Source organism: Sphaeramia orbicularis, chromosome 22 (assembly GCF_902148855.1).
Source record: "Sphaeramia orbicularis chromosome 22, fSphaOr1.1, whole genome shotgun sequence".
NCBI classification, from domain to species: Eukaryota; Metazoa; Chordata; class Actinopteri; order Kurtiformes; family Apogonidae; genus Sphaeramia; species Sphaeramia orbicularis.
Window position 1 is genome coordinate 4,344,467 of NC_043978.1, and position 14,921 is coordinate 4,359,387.

At 44.2% G+C, this 14,921-nt stretch overlaps 1 protein-coding gene across 1 annotated transcript in view; it reads left to right on the forward strand.

The window, feature by feature from the left end:
• LOC115413886 (uncharacterized) overlaps nt 1-12,852 on the forward strand; it is a 44,607-nt gene extending 31,755 nt beyond the window's left edge. Inside the window, exons 6-10 of the mRNA XM_030127019.1 lie at nt 1,884-2,494; nt 2,552-4,115; nt 6,085-6,148; nt 11,366-11,846; nt 12,789-12,852. Of these exons, the coding sequence (XP_029982879.1) occupies nt 1,884-2,494; nt 2,552-4,115; nt 6,085-6,148; nt 11,366-11,846; nt 12,789-12,852 (2,784 nt within the window). The remainder of the gene's footprint in view (nt 1-1,883; nt 2,495-2,551; nt 4,116-6,084; nt 6,149-11,365; nt 11,847-12,788) is intronic.
• Nucleotides 12,853-14,921: the final 2,069 nt, after the last annotated feature.

Here is a 14,921-nt window from a genome sequence, read left to right on the forward strand (position 1 = left end):
GTGATGATACGGTGTTATGGGATCCCTCCTCTGCCTGTTCTCGCCCCCCGTGTTCTACACCCTGGTCTGAAGTGGTGATTCGTGGCCGCAAAAAGAACACGAGCAAAGACTCACCACCGCCGACCATCAGCACATCAAACCGCTTCGCCGTCCTGTCCGTGGAGGACGCTCCGGCTCCTCCCCCCGCGGCTGGTGTGCCCCCCATCCCACCTGGCTCTGTCCCGGAAACGGCTCCTGCTGACTCCGTGGCTGCCACCGAACTGATTACCGGCGACGGTCCTAAAGCCGGTCCTTCTGTAAAGCCGTCGAACAAGGGTCCCCGCTCCTTGGTCCGCTCCTCTGCCCGGCGCCGCCTTCTCCGAGAGGCCGTCCGCCGTCACTCCGACGGTCCACCCGTGGAATGTCCACCTAGAGAGACCAGGAACCCTTCACCTTCAACACCGTCTCCTCGACCACTTTTCCCTCCGACCACCGCTATCCTCGGGGACTCCATCATCCGTAACGTCCGTTTCTTTAACGCCATAACCAGGTGTTTTCCTGGTTCCACCGTCACCTCCATCCTCCATGAACTCCCTCAGCTGCTGCTCTCACTGCCGTCAACCATTACCCGGATCATAGTTCACGTGGGCTTCAATGACACTTCTCTTCAACAGTCCGAAGTGACGAAGGTTCATTTTAAAAACCTCTTTGATAAACTGAAAAGATCCGGGAAGGCCGTTTTCATTTCCGGGCCCCTCCCCTCCTTTGCCCGTGGTGTGGGCCATTTCAGCCGACTCCTCAGCCTGAACACCTGGCTCCAGTCCGCCTCTGCTCTGAACGGCTTCAGTTTTATTGATAACTTTAATCTGTTCTGGAACCGCTCCTCCTTCTACAAGTCCGATGGCGTCCACCCCTCTACACTAGGCAGCAGCGTCCTGGCTCAAAACATTCAACACGCTGTCCAGACTAAAACCACACCCACACCTATGTGACTACGCTCCCCGTCTTCTGCTGCAGTCACCTGCTCCCCCTGCTGGTCACATCAAACATCACCACGTTCAGAGTCTCCTGTACAGTCTGTAGTCAGACTGAATACCACCCCAGCTGATCTCTCCTCCTCTCCCAGCCCCTCACTAATGACAGCTACACCCCTCACTCACACCACCTCACCTTTGAGGAACAATCTCTCTACTGGTCACCATCCTATTCCTGTTATTTTCGGTTCACGTATGGGGTTTCACACTGCTAAAAGGCATCGTAATATCACCAATCTCCGCCCATTAATATACACCGCAGTCATTGGTGCGTCCTTCTCTGTAGGGTTATGGAATTGCCAATCTGCAGTGAACAAAGCAGATTTTATTGCTGCCTATGCCAACCATCACACACTGGACATCCTGGCTCTCACTGAAACCTGGATTACGCCTGAAAACAATGCAACCCCAGCCGCACTTTCTATCAGCCACACATTCTCTCATACCTCTCGTCCATCTGGACGAGGAGGTGGTGTGGGTCTGTTAATTTCCAACAAATGGAAACACAATCAACTCCTACCTTCAGTCAAATACAACTCCTTTGAATACCATGCCATCCTAGTGACAGCACCAGTCAAACTTTACATAATTGTCATTTATCGTCCACCAGGGCAACTGGGTGATTTTCCTGATGAGCTTGACACTCTGCTTTCCTCCATCCCAGAGCATGACTGCCCCATGCTAGTCCTCGGTGACATGAACATCCACTTAGACAATCCCAGCTTCTCAGATTTCATGTCACTAATACTCTCTTTTGAGCTACAGCGGGTTTGCAGTCCTCCAACCCACAAAGCTGGTAAAGAGCTCGATCTCATTTTCACCCGAAACTGCATCACAGATGCCCTCACAGTCACACCTTTACACCTGTCTGACCACTATTTCATTCAGTTCAGTGTGTCTCTCCCTGAAAAACACTCTGCTCCCTCCCCCATGGTCTCTTTCCGCCGCAACCTCCGCAATTTGTCCCCCACCCACTTCTCCACTGTCGTAGCCTCCGCTCTCCCTCCCCCCAGCACTTTTTCCTCCTTAGAGGTTAATGATGCCACTGAGTCTCTGTACTCTACACTTAGCTCCTGTCTGGATAATCTGTGCCCTCTATCTACTAGACCCGCTCGATCCTCCCAGTCCCACCCATGGCTCAATGATAACCTCCGGTCGCTGCGTACCAACCTCAGAGCCACAGATAGAAAATGGCACAAAACAAAAAGCTCTTCTGACCTGATCACATTCCAGTCACTATTGGTATCCTTCTCATCCAGTGTCACTGCTGCGAAGAAGGCTTACTATAATAACAAAATTCATTCTGCCACCGACACCAAGAAACTATTCTCAACCTTTAAAACACTACTCAACCCTCCACCTCCACCGCCCACTACTAATCTGACAGCAGACAATTTTGCTTCATTTTTCACAAATAAAGTGTCTACTATCAGCAGTCAGTTCACTGATCCACCCATAGACTGCACGCCTCCTTCTTCAACATCATCATCATCACACACTGCTTCTTCTCCCCTGACTATGGCTACTACTAACTCAACTGATAAAAGCCCAACTGCGTCATTCCCCTCATTTACTCCCCTCACAGAGAACGAGGTGTCTAAACTCCTTTCCTCTAGCCGTCCTACAACATGCCTGTTGGACCCTATTCCATCCAACCTCTTACAGTCTGTTGCCCCTACTATCACAGCACCAATCACACATGTGATTAATGCTTCACTGACTTCAGGAACATTTCCTACAGTATTTAAACAAGCGCAGGTAACACCACTACTCAAAAAACCTTCCCTCACCCCCACTCAAGTGGAGAATTATCGACCAGTCTCACTCCTCCCATACCTTTCTAAGATCATCGAAAGGGCTGTTTTCAAACAGGTCACAGAATTTCTCTCCCAAAATAACCTCCTTGACATCAACCAATCTGGCTTCAAAATCGGCCACTCCACTGAAACGGCTCTGTTGTCTGTGACAGAAGCCTTGAAAGAGGCTAGAGCAGCAGCCAAGTCTTCAGTACTCATTCTACTGGACTTATCAGCAGCATTTGACACTGTCAATCATGATATCCTGTTATCCATACTCTGGAACATGGGCATCACAGGCCACGCACACTCCTGGTTTCAATCTTACCTTACTGGTCGGTCCTTCAGTGTGTCCTGGCTAGGGCACACATCAGCAGTTCACCGCCTCACCACGGGGGTCCCCCCTGTGTTGGGCCCCCTCCTTTTTGCCATATACACCACCTCACTCGGTCAGATCATCCACTCACACGGCTTCTCATATCATTGCTATGCTGATGATACCCAGCTCTATCTGTCATTCCCACCTGATGACTCCACAGTCTCAGTGCGGATCTCAGATTGTCTCTCTGACATATCTGCATGGATGAAAGCCCATCACCTTCAGCTGAACCTGTCCAAAACTGAACTGCTGGTCTTCCCAGCTAAGCCAACCATACAGCAGGACATCTCCATCACTATTGACTCCATACCTCTGGCTCCTACCAGTGTAGTACGTAACTTGGGAGTCATGATTGATAATCAGTTGACCTTCACGGATCACGTTGCCTCTGTCACCCAATCATGCCGTTTCACTCTGTTCAACCTAAGAAAGATCAGGCCATACCTAACCAAACAGGCCACCCAGCTCCTGGTGCAGACTATGGTTATCTCCCGTCTTGACTACTGCAATGCTCTTCTAACGGGCCTCCCAGCTTGTGTTGTCAAACCACTACAGATGGTCCAGAATGCAGCAGCGCGTCTGGTCTTCAATCAGCCTAAAAGGGCACATGTCACCCCCTTACTCATTGAGTTACACTGGCTACCCATAGCTGCCCGCATCAAATTCAAATCTTTAATCCTAGCCTACAAAATTCTCCGTGGGTCTGCTCCTGTCTACTTAGGTGCACTAATAAAAGCTTATGTCGCCCCACGACCACTCCGCTCGTCTGGGGAACGTAGTCTGGTGGTCCCCAGACCTTGTACAAGACAATCCAGGCTCTTTTCATGGGTCGTTCCACGTTGGTGGAACGCTCTACCAAGTGCTACAAGAACAGAGTCATCCCTGCCTATCTTCAAGAAGCTCCTGAAGACCCAGCTCTTCCGAGAGCACCTCCTGTCCTAGCACTTTCAAACATTCCATTTTAAATATTCTAATAAGGTTTTTCCCAGGACAACCACAGATTCTTTCACGATTATCTCTGGACCTGCTGCGGTGGTCCGGCCTCTTCCCTGCCCTCATCATCACCACTCACTTATCCTCAACCGCCTCCATGTGTCTCCCCCTACTCCCCCCTTCTCCCCCTCTCCCCCAGTCCCTATCTCTATCGCTCTCTCTTTTTCCCCTTCTCTACTCTCTCTCTTTAACCCCAACTGGTCAAGGCAGACGGCCATCCTCCAGGAGTCTGGGTCTGCTCGAGGTTTCTGCTGTTAAAGGGAAGTTTTTCCTCGCCACTGTCACCAGTCACAAGTGTTTGCTCCAGGAGGATTCTGTTGGGTTTCTGTAGAATTGACTTAGAGTCTGGTTTTGACCAACTCTATATATAAAATGTCAAGAGATAACTTTTTTGTGATCTGGCGCTATATAAATAAAATTTGATTGATTGAGTGATTTAATTGGTTTTCCCCTGTAAGTCGCTTTGGAAAAAAGCGTCTGCCAAATGCGTAAACATAAACATAAACATAAAATGTAATCATTTGTTCCTTGAGCCAGTGTCAACATTTCCTGAAAATGTCATGAAAATCCATCCATAACTTTTTGAGTTATCTTGTTAACAGACAAACCCCGATGAAAACATAACCTCCGTTACACTAGGCGGAGGTAATAATACACCTCTTCCTCCTGCAGCCTTCACATCTCAGTCCAATCTACAAACTAAATATAGAGATGAACCTGATGCTGACGTGAAAGAAAAAAACTCCACACAGAGTTGAGCAGTAGAGTCACATCTGACTGAATATGATCATTCATTTATTCATTTATTCATTCATTCATTTTCTGAACTGCTTAGTCCTCCAGAGGGGCACATAGGTCCAGACTACCAGCAGGTGAAGGGGTGGTTCATCCAGGCTCATCACTGGGCTGACACATACAGATGAACAACCATTCACACCTGCAGGCAGAGCTGATTTAGACCTCCATGGGGGCCCTAGGCAAGATTCTGTTAAGGGGCCCTCCTACCCAAACTTCAAAACAGAACCTTTTTCTTTATACTCCACCATTGGTCTAACTAAGAATAAACAGACCTATAGATAGCAAAATGAGGGAGAAACAAACAACATTTATTGAACAATTTCAAAAGTGTAAATGACTATATACAACTGAAACAATATATCAACGATTGTCATGAATTAAACATTTATAGTAGGTATAAGTGACATGATGTGTTGCCTTGATGTTGATATCAGGTATGCATTGTGGGGCATGTAAACATTTAATCTTTGCAGTAAGTTTCACCATCAAAAATGTCCTTTTCTGCAGTTTCTTGAAACAAAATCATCAATAATGTCATCAGATGATATTTGCTTCCCCACATCATGATTGATGATTGCTTATAATGGCCAGTCCACTCAGACGTTCCTGGGACATGGAAGATCTCAGATAGTTTTTAATCATTTTTAACTTGCTGAAGCTTCAGCTGAGGCAACTGTCACAGGAAGGGTGGCAGCAATTCTTACAGCTCTCCAAAGGTTAGGATTTAGTTCCTCCAGATTTTTCACATAAAGGAAAGAAAGTAGCTCAAAGGTACCATTATTGCCTGATGGTAGATCTGGTAAATTCTCAGTTTCATTTGCCAGATCCACTCCACTGATGTCACAGTCTTCATTGAAGGCCAGAGTTTTCTCATTTTCTATGCAGTGATCCTTTAAAGATTAACTAGAAATCTGGCATGCAGTGCTGAAGTTCAGCAGTACTCTATATTTAGTCTTCACCTGGTTCAGTTTTTCAAATCTTTCATTAATTGGTGCTATGGTAGAGTCAACCACAATATCAAAGAAGTTGACCTCAAGATTTTGGAGTGCATCAGTCACAGGTTCACCAGGTGTTTCATAACTGAATGCCTCTTGCTGTGTCTCAGCCTCTCATCCTTCAAAACAGCCTCTACATTCCTTCTACATTCTTCACAAATACTCCTGGCCATTGTCTGAGCATCTGAGAATCCATTGTCTCTGTATAGTGTGAGGGAAGCTTTTGCATTTCAGATTAGGTTCACAGCTATGTCAAGCTGCATTGAAGCAGACTGGAGGAGCTTGTTCACTGTATTTGTTCTTGACAGAATCTCACGCCACACTACACAGCAAATCAAGAAGCCTCCGCTGCAAGTGACTGTGCCTCCACTTTGGCCAAAGGATCATTTATCTACTGTCGGGCTTCCAGTACAGCTTCCCAAATCTCAGGGGCTTGATACCTGACTGTATGGACACTTTGGAGCCTGCTCTCCCGTCTTGTCTCACTCCATGATTTCACTGTTATGTTCATATATTTTTTCAAGATACTCCTCCTGTCTGTGCCAGCAAAAAAGGTGAATAGCTTTTGTAAATATCCAAAAAAAGCCAGCAGCATCTTTTGAGAATTTGGCAGCATCTGCAATTACAAGGTTTAGTGTATGTGCACCACATGGCACAAAGACAGCTTAAGTTTTTTTTGTTTGTTTTTTTTTTGTTGTTTTTTTTAATAGTCTGGCTTGCACTCCTTGATGACTGCCCCTCAAATTAGCACCATTCTCATATGCTTGTCCTCTGCAATTGTCAAATGGAATTTTAACATCAGCCAGCGTATCCAAGATGACAGTAGACAGATTCAAGCCAGTTGTATCCTCAACATTCACAAAGCCAAGGAAGTGGTTCTTAATTCCTGGCTGTCCCTTTAAAGCCTCACTTCTGAGAATAATGGACATTTGTTCCTGTTGTCTAATGTCAGCTGTATCAGCTCAGCAAGGTTATAATAGTTTTGGATTTTTAATTATAGTTTAGTTTTATTTAGTTTTGACTTTTTTTTCTCTAATTTAGTGAGTTTTAAGTTAGTTTAGTTTTTAGAGCATGTTTGCTAGTTTTTATTAGTTATTGTGTTTTTCTGAATGCTTAGTTTTGGTCTAGTTTAGCTTAGTTTTAGTATTAGTTTTAGTTATTACCTCCGCTAGGAGGTATTGCGATCACTTTGCTTTGTGTGTTTGTGTGCGTGCGTGTTTGCGTGTTTGTTTGTTTGTTTGTTTGTTTGTTTGTTAGTAAGATAACTCAAAAAGTTAGGGACAGATTTTCATGAAATTTTCAGGACATGTTGATACTGGCACAAGGAAGAAAAGATTAAACATTGGTGGTGACCGGGGGGGGGGGGCACAGATCTGGCAGAGGTCTGCGCTCTCCGAGTGCTTTTCTTGTTTCATATATTTTATCTTCCTCACCATCCTAGTCAAAGAAATTTGTGAGGTGCGACTCAGCGGGTTACTCTGGACACTTCATTTGGGGATCGGGGTCGGATTAGGGCGGCTCATTGACTGAGCAGAGACACAAACACATGTACATTACGATGTATAAATTCCCTATAGCAGGTTGGGGGGAGGGGTGTGATCCATACACAACGTCACTTACGTGAAAACAACGCTAAGATGTGCAAAGCGTGAGAGGAGATGCACAAACCAGCCAGTAGTTAAAGCAGATAGAAACATTCACTTTATTGCCAAAAGTATTTGCTCACCTGCCTTGACTCACATATGAATTTCAGTGCCATCCCATTCCTAGTCTGTGGAGTTCAGTATGACGTGGGTCCACCCTTTGCAGCTATAACAGCTTCAGCTCTTCTGGGAAGGCTGTCCACAAGGTTTAGGAGTGTGTTCATGGGAATTTTGGACCATTCTTCCAGAAGCACATTTCATGTCCATGTCTTTGTGGACCTTGCTTTGTGCACTGGTGCACAGTCATGTTGGAAGAGGAAGGGGCAGCTCCAAACTGTTCCCACAAAGTTGGGAGCATGGAATTGTCCAAAATGTCTTGGTATGCTGAAGCATTCACAGTTCCTTTCACTGGAACTAAGGGGCCAAGACCAGCTCCTGAAAACAACCCCACACCATAATCCCCCCCTCCACCTAACTTTACACTTGGCACAATGCGGTCCGACAAGTATCGTTCTCCTGGCAACTGTCAAACCCAGACCCGTCCATCAGATTGCCAGATGGAGAAGCACGATTGGTCACTCCAGAGAAGGCGCCTCCACTGCTCTAGAGTCCAGTGGCGGCGTGCTTTACACCACTGCATCCGGCGCTTTGCATTACACTTGGTGATGTATGGCTTGGATGCAGCTGCTCGGCCATGGAAACCCATTCCATGAAGCTCTCTGCACACTGTTCTGGAGCTAATCTGAAGGCCACATGAAGTTTGGAGGTCTGTAGCAATTGACTCTGCAGAAAGTTGGCGACCTCTTCGCACTATGCGCCTCAGCATCCGCTGACCCCACTCCGTCAGTTTATGTGGCCTACCACTTCATGGCTGAGTTGCTGTCGTTCCCAAACACTTCCACTTTCTTATAATACAGCTGACAGTTGACTGTGGAATATTTAGGAGCCAGGAAATTTCACGACTGGATTTGTTGCATAGGTGGCATCCTATCACAGTTCCACACTGGAATTCACTGAGCTCCTGAGAGCGACCCATTCTGTCACAAATGTTTGTAAAAGCAGTCTGCATGCCGAGGTGCTTGATTTTATACACCTGCGGCCATGGAAGTGATTGGAACACCTGATTCAGATTATTTGGATGGGTGAGCAAATACTTTTGGCAATATAGTGTATATAAACCAGCTAACCAGCAGTAAACAGCATAGAAACATATATAACCCAGTTCACCAGTAAACCACACCTTAGCAGATATCTCATATCTTAATCATCTACAGTTCCATTATTAGCCAGCTTTGCTTCATTTCAGTTCAGCTAGCTGTAGCTAGTAACATCAAACATTTTTTTAACATTATAAAAGGTTACATACCTCTGTAATTGGATTACTTTTCATCCTCCTCTGATCTCTGCTTCTAAACTGTGCAGTTAAGGGCTTGGAAGGCCTTTTCATGGTGATAAACTCTCCAGTCTTTACCTGGATGCTTACATCTGTCTGACACTGTCATTCAGCTCCACTCTGTCCCTCACGCACACACAGTGAGCGCCAAAAAAAAAAAAAACCCGACCCCACGCATCACTAAAGTAAATCCCAGACAGGACTGTGCTGCTTTGTCCCAGCTTTAGTCTGTATGTTCCAGGTAGAGTGGGGACCAGAAAAAGACTGAAAACCACAAGTGACCAGACATGACAGACTGTGTAGTGTCATATGGTGCCACTAGCTAAAATTGCTGGAGTGAAATAAATCAATTTGACATCAATCCAACATTGACAAAGATGAAAATGAAGGGAATTTTATACATAATTCTTATACATTTTAGTAGTTTTGTAAGCACAAAATACAGTATCAGTTAGTTATCATTTTTTCTTTTAGAGTTTTTATTTATTTCAGTTAACGAAAAAAAAATTTTCAATTTTAGTTTTCGTCATTTCATTCGTTTTCGTTAACGATTATAACTTTGCAGCTCAGCTGAGATGATTGTCCAAAATAGGGTAAAATTTTGCCATTAATTCAACTTCTTTATGGAATTTTCCATTTTCTGGTTGAAGAGTTTATCTGAAGAACCTCTAAAAGCGAGATTTCTTTCAGCCAGAGACTGGGTGAATCTTATGAGATGCCCAAGGACATCTCACCATCTCTTTCTTTCAGCCTCAAATGCTGTCATTTGTATGTGGTTGAGGGTTTTTCCATGACCTAGGTGTCGATCAAGCTCTCGCCACTTAATCATACTGCTTGTGTGTTCTGGACTACCTTCATGCTGCTTCAGAAGGACATTGAGCAGAAACAAACACAGCGTTGTTTTTCATTCAGTATGAAACCCAGGTCCTGGTGATCTTTTCACCATTTGACAGGCATCTCTGTAATAAGTCTGGGTGGAGCCCTCTTCTAGACTTGTCTTTGGGATAACAAAAATCCACTCCTGGCCCGAATGGACCTCTGCGCACTAGCTCAATCCGCATAACGTCTGTTAAGACTGAAGGCCAATCTGCTGGATCATTTGGTGGAGCGGTGACTGTCTCATTAAGGTCTGAGCTTACTTCTGACATTTTCTGCACACATGTTGTGCCAGTGTTGGCTGTAGTTGCCTGTTCTTCCCCTGTGTTTGAACTTGACAGCGGTGGCCTTACTGGGTCTGTGCTGATTGTACTGGCTAAGCCTGAACCTGGCTCATCTGTGCCGGCACTAGCTGAGGACCCAGCATCTCTTTTAACAAACTTAAGCAATTACATTTGTAAATTACAGAAAATAGTAGGCTACTATTAATTCAGCTCCATCAGATTGGCTCCACTTGTTTTGATATTTTGATAGTTCCGACCCTTAATTATGATTGGCTGTTATGCATTTAAAGCCTTTTTTTGTATACCTTTAATCTCACTTCATTATTAAGAAGTGTTAACATCGAAACAAAATGTCAGATTTTGTTGGCAACTTTGATGGACCAAAGAGGAGCGTTAGCTCGACCATTACTTTAACAACTGTAGCATAAACAGTGATTTTCAGATTCATGTTAAACACAGTTGTGTAGTGGTCCCTGGAGAAGTGGGTAACTTCTCAATTTTTGCCTTTTATTTTCTAAAATTGTCGAGAAAAATGCCCTGTTTTAGAAACAGTGACATGTAAGACTACTCTCATTAGTTTACCCAAAAATCTGTCAGTATTTGCTCACTATTACAAAATAATCATGACTTGATCAGGAGCAGTTTGTAGGTATTACTGGTCATACAAGCAGCTGCGTAAATGTAAAATGTATTCAATATGACGCATGTAGACAAACATGATATTTCAGTTATTTTTTTAGCATTTATTTAAATAAAGTACTTCAAATCTGAAGTTGAAAATGCAAATGCAAACACTTCCTGTCAAACCACCCACAATCTGTCAAACTGGGCCCCTCCCACTCCTCCACACTCACACTCAGCATAGGTTCACCCCAAGGCTGTGTCCTGAGCCCCTTACTGTATGCCCTATACACTCATGACTGTTCTCCACCCCACCCCACAAACAGCATTATTAAATACGTGGATGATACTACTGTGGTGGGACTCATCTGCCAGGGGGATGAGACAGCATACAGGGATGAGGTGGAAAGGCTGTCATCTTGGTGCGCGGACAATAACCTGAGCCTGAATGTCCAAAAGACAAAAGAACTTAGAATGGACTTCAGGAAGCATAGACAGGCCCATACCCCCCTCTTAAATGGAGTACAGGTGGAAACTGTCTCCACCTTCAAGTTTCTGGGCGTACATATTTAAGCTGACCACTCCTGGACCCCAAACACCAAGGCCCTGGTGAAGAAGGCTCAGCAGAGGCTTCATTTCCTGCGCGTCCTCAGGAAAAACAACCTGGACCAGAACCTGCTGCTGGCCTTCTATCACTCATCAGTGGAAAGCGTACTTACGTACTGCTTGGGCGTGTGGTACGCAGGCTCCACAGCAGAAGACAAGAACACGGTGCAGAGGGTTATTACAACTGCCCAAAAGATCATCGGCTGCCCTCTGCCCACCCTGGAACACCTGTCCACATCCTGCTGTTTAAGGAAGATTAAGGCCATCACAGGAGACCCCACACACCCCGCATACCCACTGTTTGACCTGTTGCCCTCTGGGAGACACTACAGGTCGATCGAGTCCCGCACCAGCAGGCTGACAAACAGCCGCTTCCCATGGACTACTCGCACCGCCAACACCAACAGACTCATACACACACAGTCTGACACAACTAAAGCACCACACCTGTACAACCTGCACACTGCACTTAACTTTGCACACTGTATTTTTTAAATTTTTAGTCTTTATCATTTTTATCACACTGCTATATATATATATATATATATATATACATATATATATATATATATATATATATATATACTGTTATTTGTTTTGTATTTCTATTATTACGTGGTGCAGAGTAGCCCCACCACAATTTCATTGTAACTTCTGTGCAATGACAGTAAAGGCTGTTCTATTCTATTCTATTCTATCCTTGGTCATATTTCACCTTCAATAAGATGTGCAAATCATTCTCTTCCTCACATCAAAACCAATCAGATAAACTCAAAAGTGCACTGTCGTAAAATTTAAATAAATTATTTAATTTTTTAATAGCTGAACACTATTTTAGCATACTTTGCTAGATAGCTAGATAGCTAGATAGCGAGATAGATAGATAGATCACTACAAATATCGAATATCACCAGTTTTTGAACGAATGCTTTGTTTTGAACATATTAATGTAAATCATTCAACAAAACAATTTGTTTCAAAACAACATTTAGTTAACAATGAACAAGAATATCTGAATTTTATAGTGCATCAACACTGATATTGTTTGAAAGACGTTTATTCTGCCTTTCTCATTCACATTTCCAATAATCGCGAGTCTTTCAATGAGACATGCAGTGACCTGTCAATCAACTGGGGTGGCACTGGCATCTAAGGTGTCCAGTCAGGTTCCAGAGGTGGCCACCGCTAGTCAGCAATATTTTCCTTGGCATGACCTACCCTACGCTGAAATGTGATTGGTTAAATGATTTAATATGAAAATACCTGTCTGGAAGCAGCACAACCAGGGGAAAAGCTGTGAAAGGAAGCAGACAGACCACCTGGAATTATTTAAAAAGTATTCATGGACAAAATATAATTAATATCAGTCTGTGATTCACATATTTTTTTAGGCCAGCAAAGAAGGCTTTGCAGGCCCTGACGGCCAACCACTACTTAACCATAGGTAACCATTAGTGAATGCTTTCATTTATTTATTTATTTATTCATTTATTTTTATTTAAAGCTATACCTACCGATGTGGCATTTCTCACAGCACTTAGCAGAAGTTTGAACATGAACAACCCGCCTCTCTCCAAAGCCCTGCCCACTTCCCCTCTGCCTGAGCTCTGAGGCTCCTCCTCCTCTAATCTGATGCGCGATGAAAACGGAGGAGGAAACAGAGACGGAGGTCCGGTCCGTTTTGGCGTGTCCGTGGACCCCTCCCTCAGTAATCAGATGCATCATCCACCTGCTGCGGGCCCACGGCTCCTGTTCCATCAGTAGACCTGGTCTGTGCAGTACTGGGTCAGGGTCTTCACTGCAGTGCCCACGGGATGGGCACGCGCACTGTGAACGCGCGGCCTCCACGAATTTTCCGTGGACATTTGAAGTTTCATAGTCCATACAATTATCATCCTACATCATCATACATTGTGTGACACCATGTACATGTACCTGTATGAGTCCCACCGTCATAAAAGCTGAGCTTTATGCAGACCTGTTCAGTCCAGTACAGCTGACTTCCGGACTTTTATCTCCATCCTTCATTCATCAGACTCCCGTTTCTGTTCATAAATCCGTTTTTTCCCTTCCACATGTGCATGTCAGTTCTATCCAAACACATCCTGGACAGTAGACTGTGGTCAGTGACAGGAGAAGCAGCGTGAATGAAGTGTCAGATTCAGAGGGACACATGTCGGATGTGAGACGGCGATAATGGATCGGATGCTGGACGGCCGTAATGGATGATTGACAGGAGGCTCATTCAGGTTCAGCCAATTATTTTATTCGGACGGACTAAAATGATTGGTCAGACTTTTATCAGAAATATATGAGAATTAAACATTTTTGAGTTTCAATACCTGGTGGATTTCTTTTCCATTTTAGTTTGACACACACTTATTAGGAGCATTTTAAGATGACAAAAGAAAAGTGTAAAAATGCCACATCATACGGTATAGCTTTAATGAATACTTTTGTTACCAAGGTAGTTTACTCTGGGGCCAGTTTTGTTCGTGATTACAGCTGAATATGATCAACTACAGTGAATATAAAAAGTCTACACACCCCTGTTCAAATGCCAGATTTTTGTGATGTAAAATAATGAGACCAAGATAAATAATTTCAAAACTTTTTCCACTATTAATGAGACCTATAACCTGTACAAGCCAATTGAAAAACAAACTGAAATATTTTAAGGGGAAAAATGAAAAAATAAAAAACTTACAATAACCTGGTTACATAAATATGCACACCTTTAAACTAATTCTTTGTTGCAGCACCTTTGGCTTTGGCCAAAGACACACAGTGATTGGTTAATCGGTTCATCTAAATTGCCCAAAGGTGTGAATGTGAGATTGATTGTTTGTCCCTTCGATGAACTGGCGACATGTCCAGGGTGTACCCCGCCTTCGCCCATAAGTAGCTGGGATAGGCTCCAGCGAACCCCGTGACCCTAGTGAGGATAAAGCGCTTTATAAATAAACTTTATTTACCACTTAATTACTAATTATGTCCAACACAGTGTTTGGAGGTATGGACAGTTGTTGCTCCAGTGCAATATGAAGCTCCATTTTCACTCCAACCAAATCCTGATGAAAAATGCTCTCCATTCTAGTACTACACAATTCAAACACTTTTGCACACAAATGTTTTCTAACATATGAAGTACAACATGTTTAGAGCGACATCTTGGACATCTTTTGCGTTACACAGACTTTACATAACATCTACATCTGATGATGAGGAGTTGTCGTCAGTTGGGACAAGGCTCAATATGACGCATATTTCACCTGTTTAGAATGCAGTGTTATGGGCTGGTTAACCACCCACTGCCAGGCTTCTCTCCTTGTCCCTCTCAGCTCTTCTCTCTATCTTTAGACATGCCTCGCAAACTGTTTCACACTCTGTCTGTTCAACGACACCTCAGAAACCCTCTCTCCCTCTCCCTTGGTGTCAGTTCCCCCATAGAAACACATGTCTGGCTCCACCCGTTACTCTTTTCCCAGTCGAAACCTGCTTTTCTACCACACACCAACACTCAT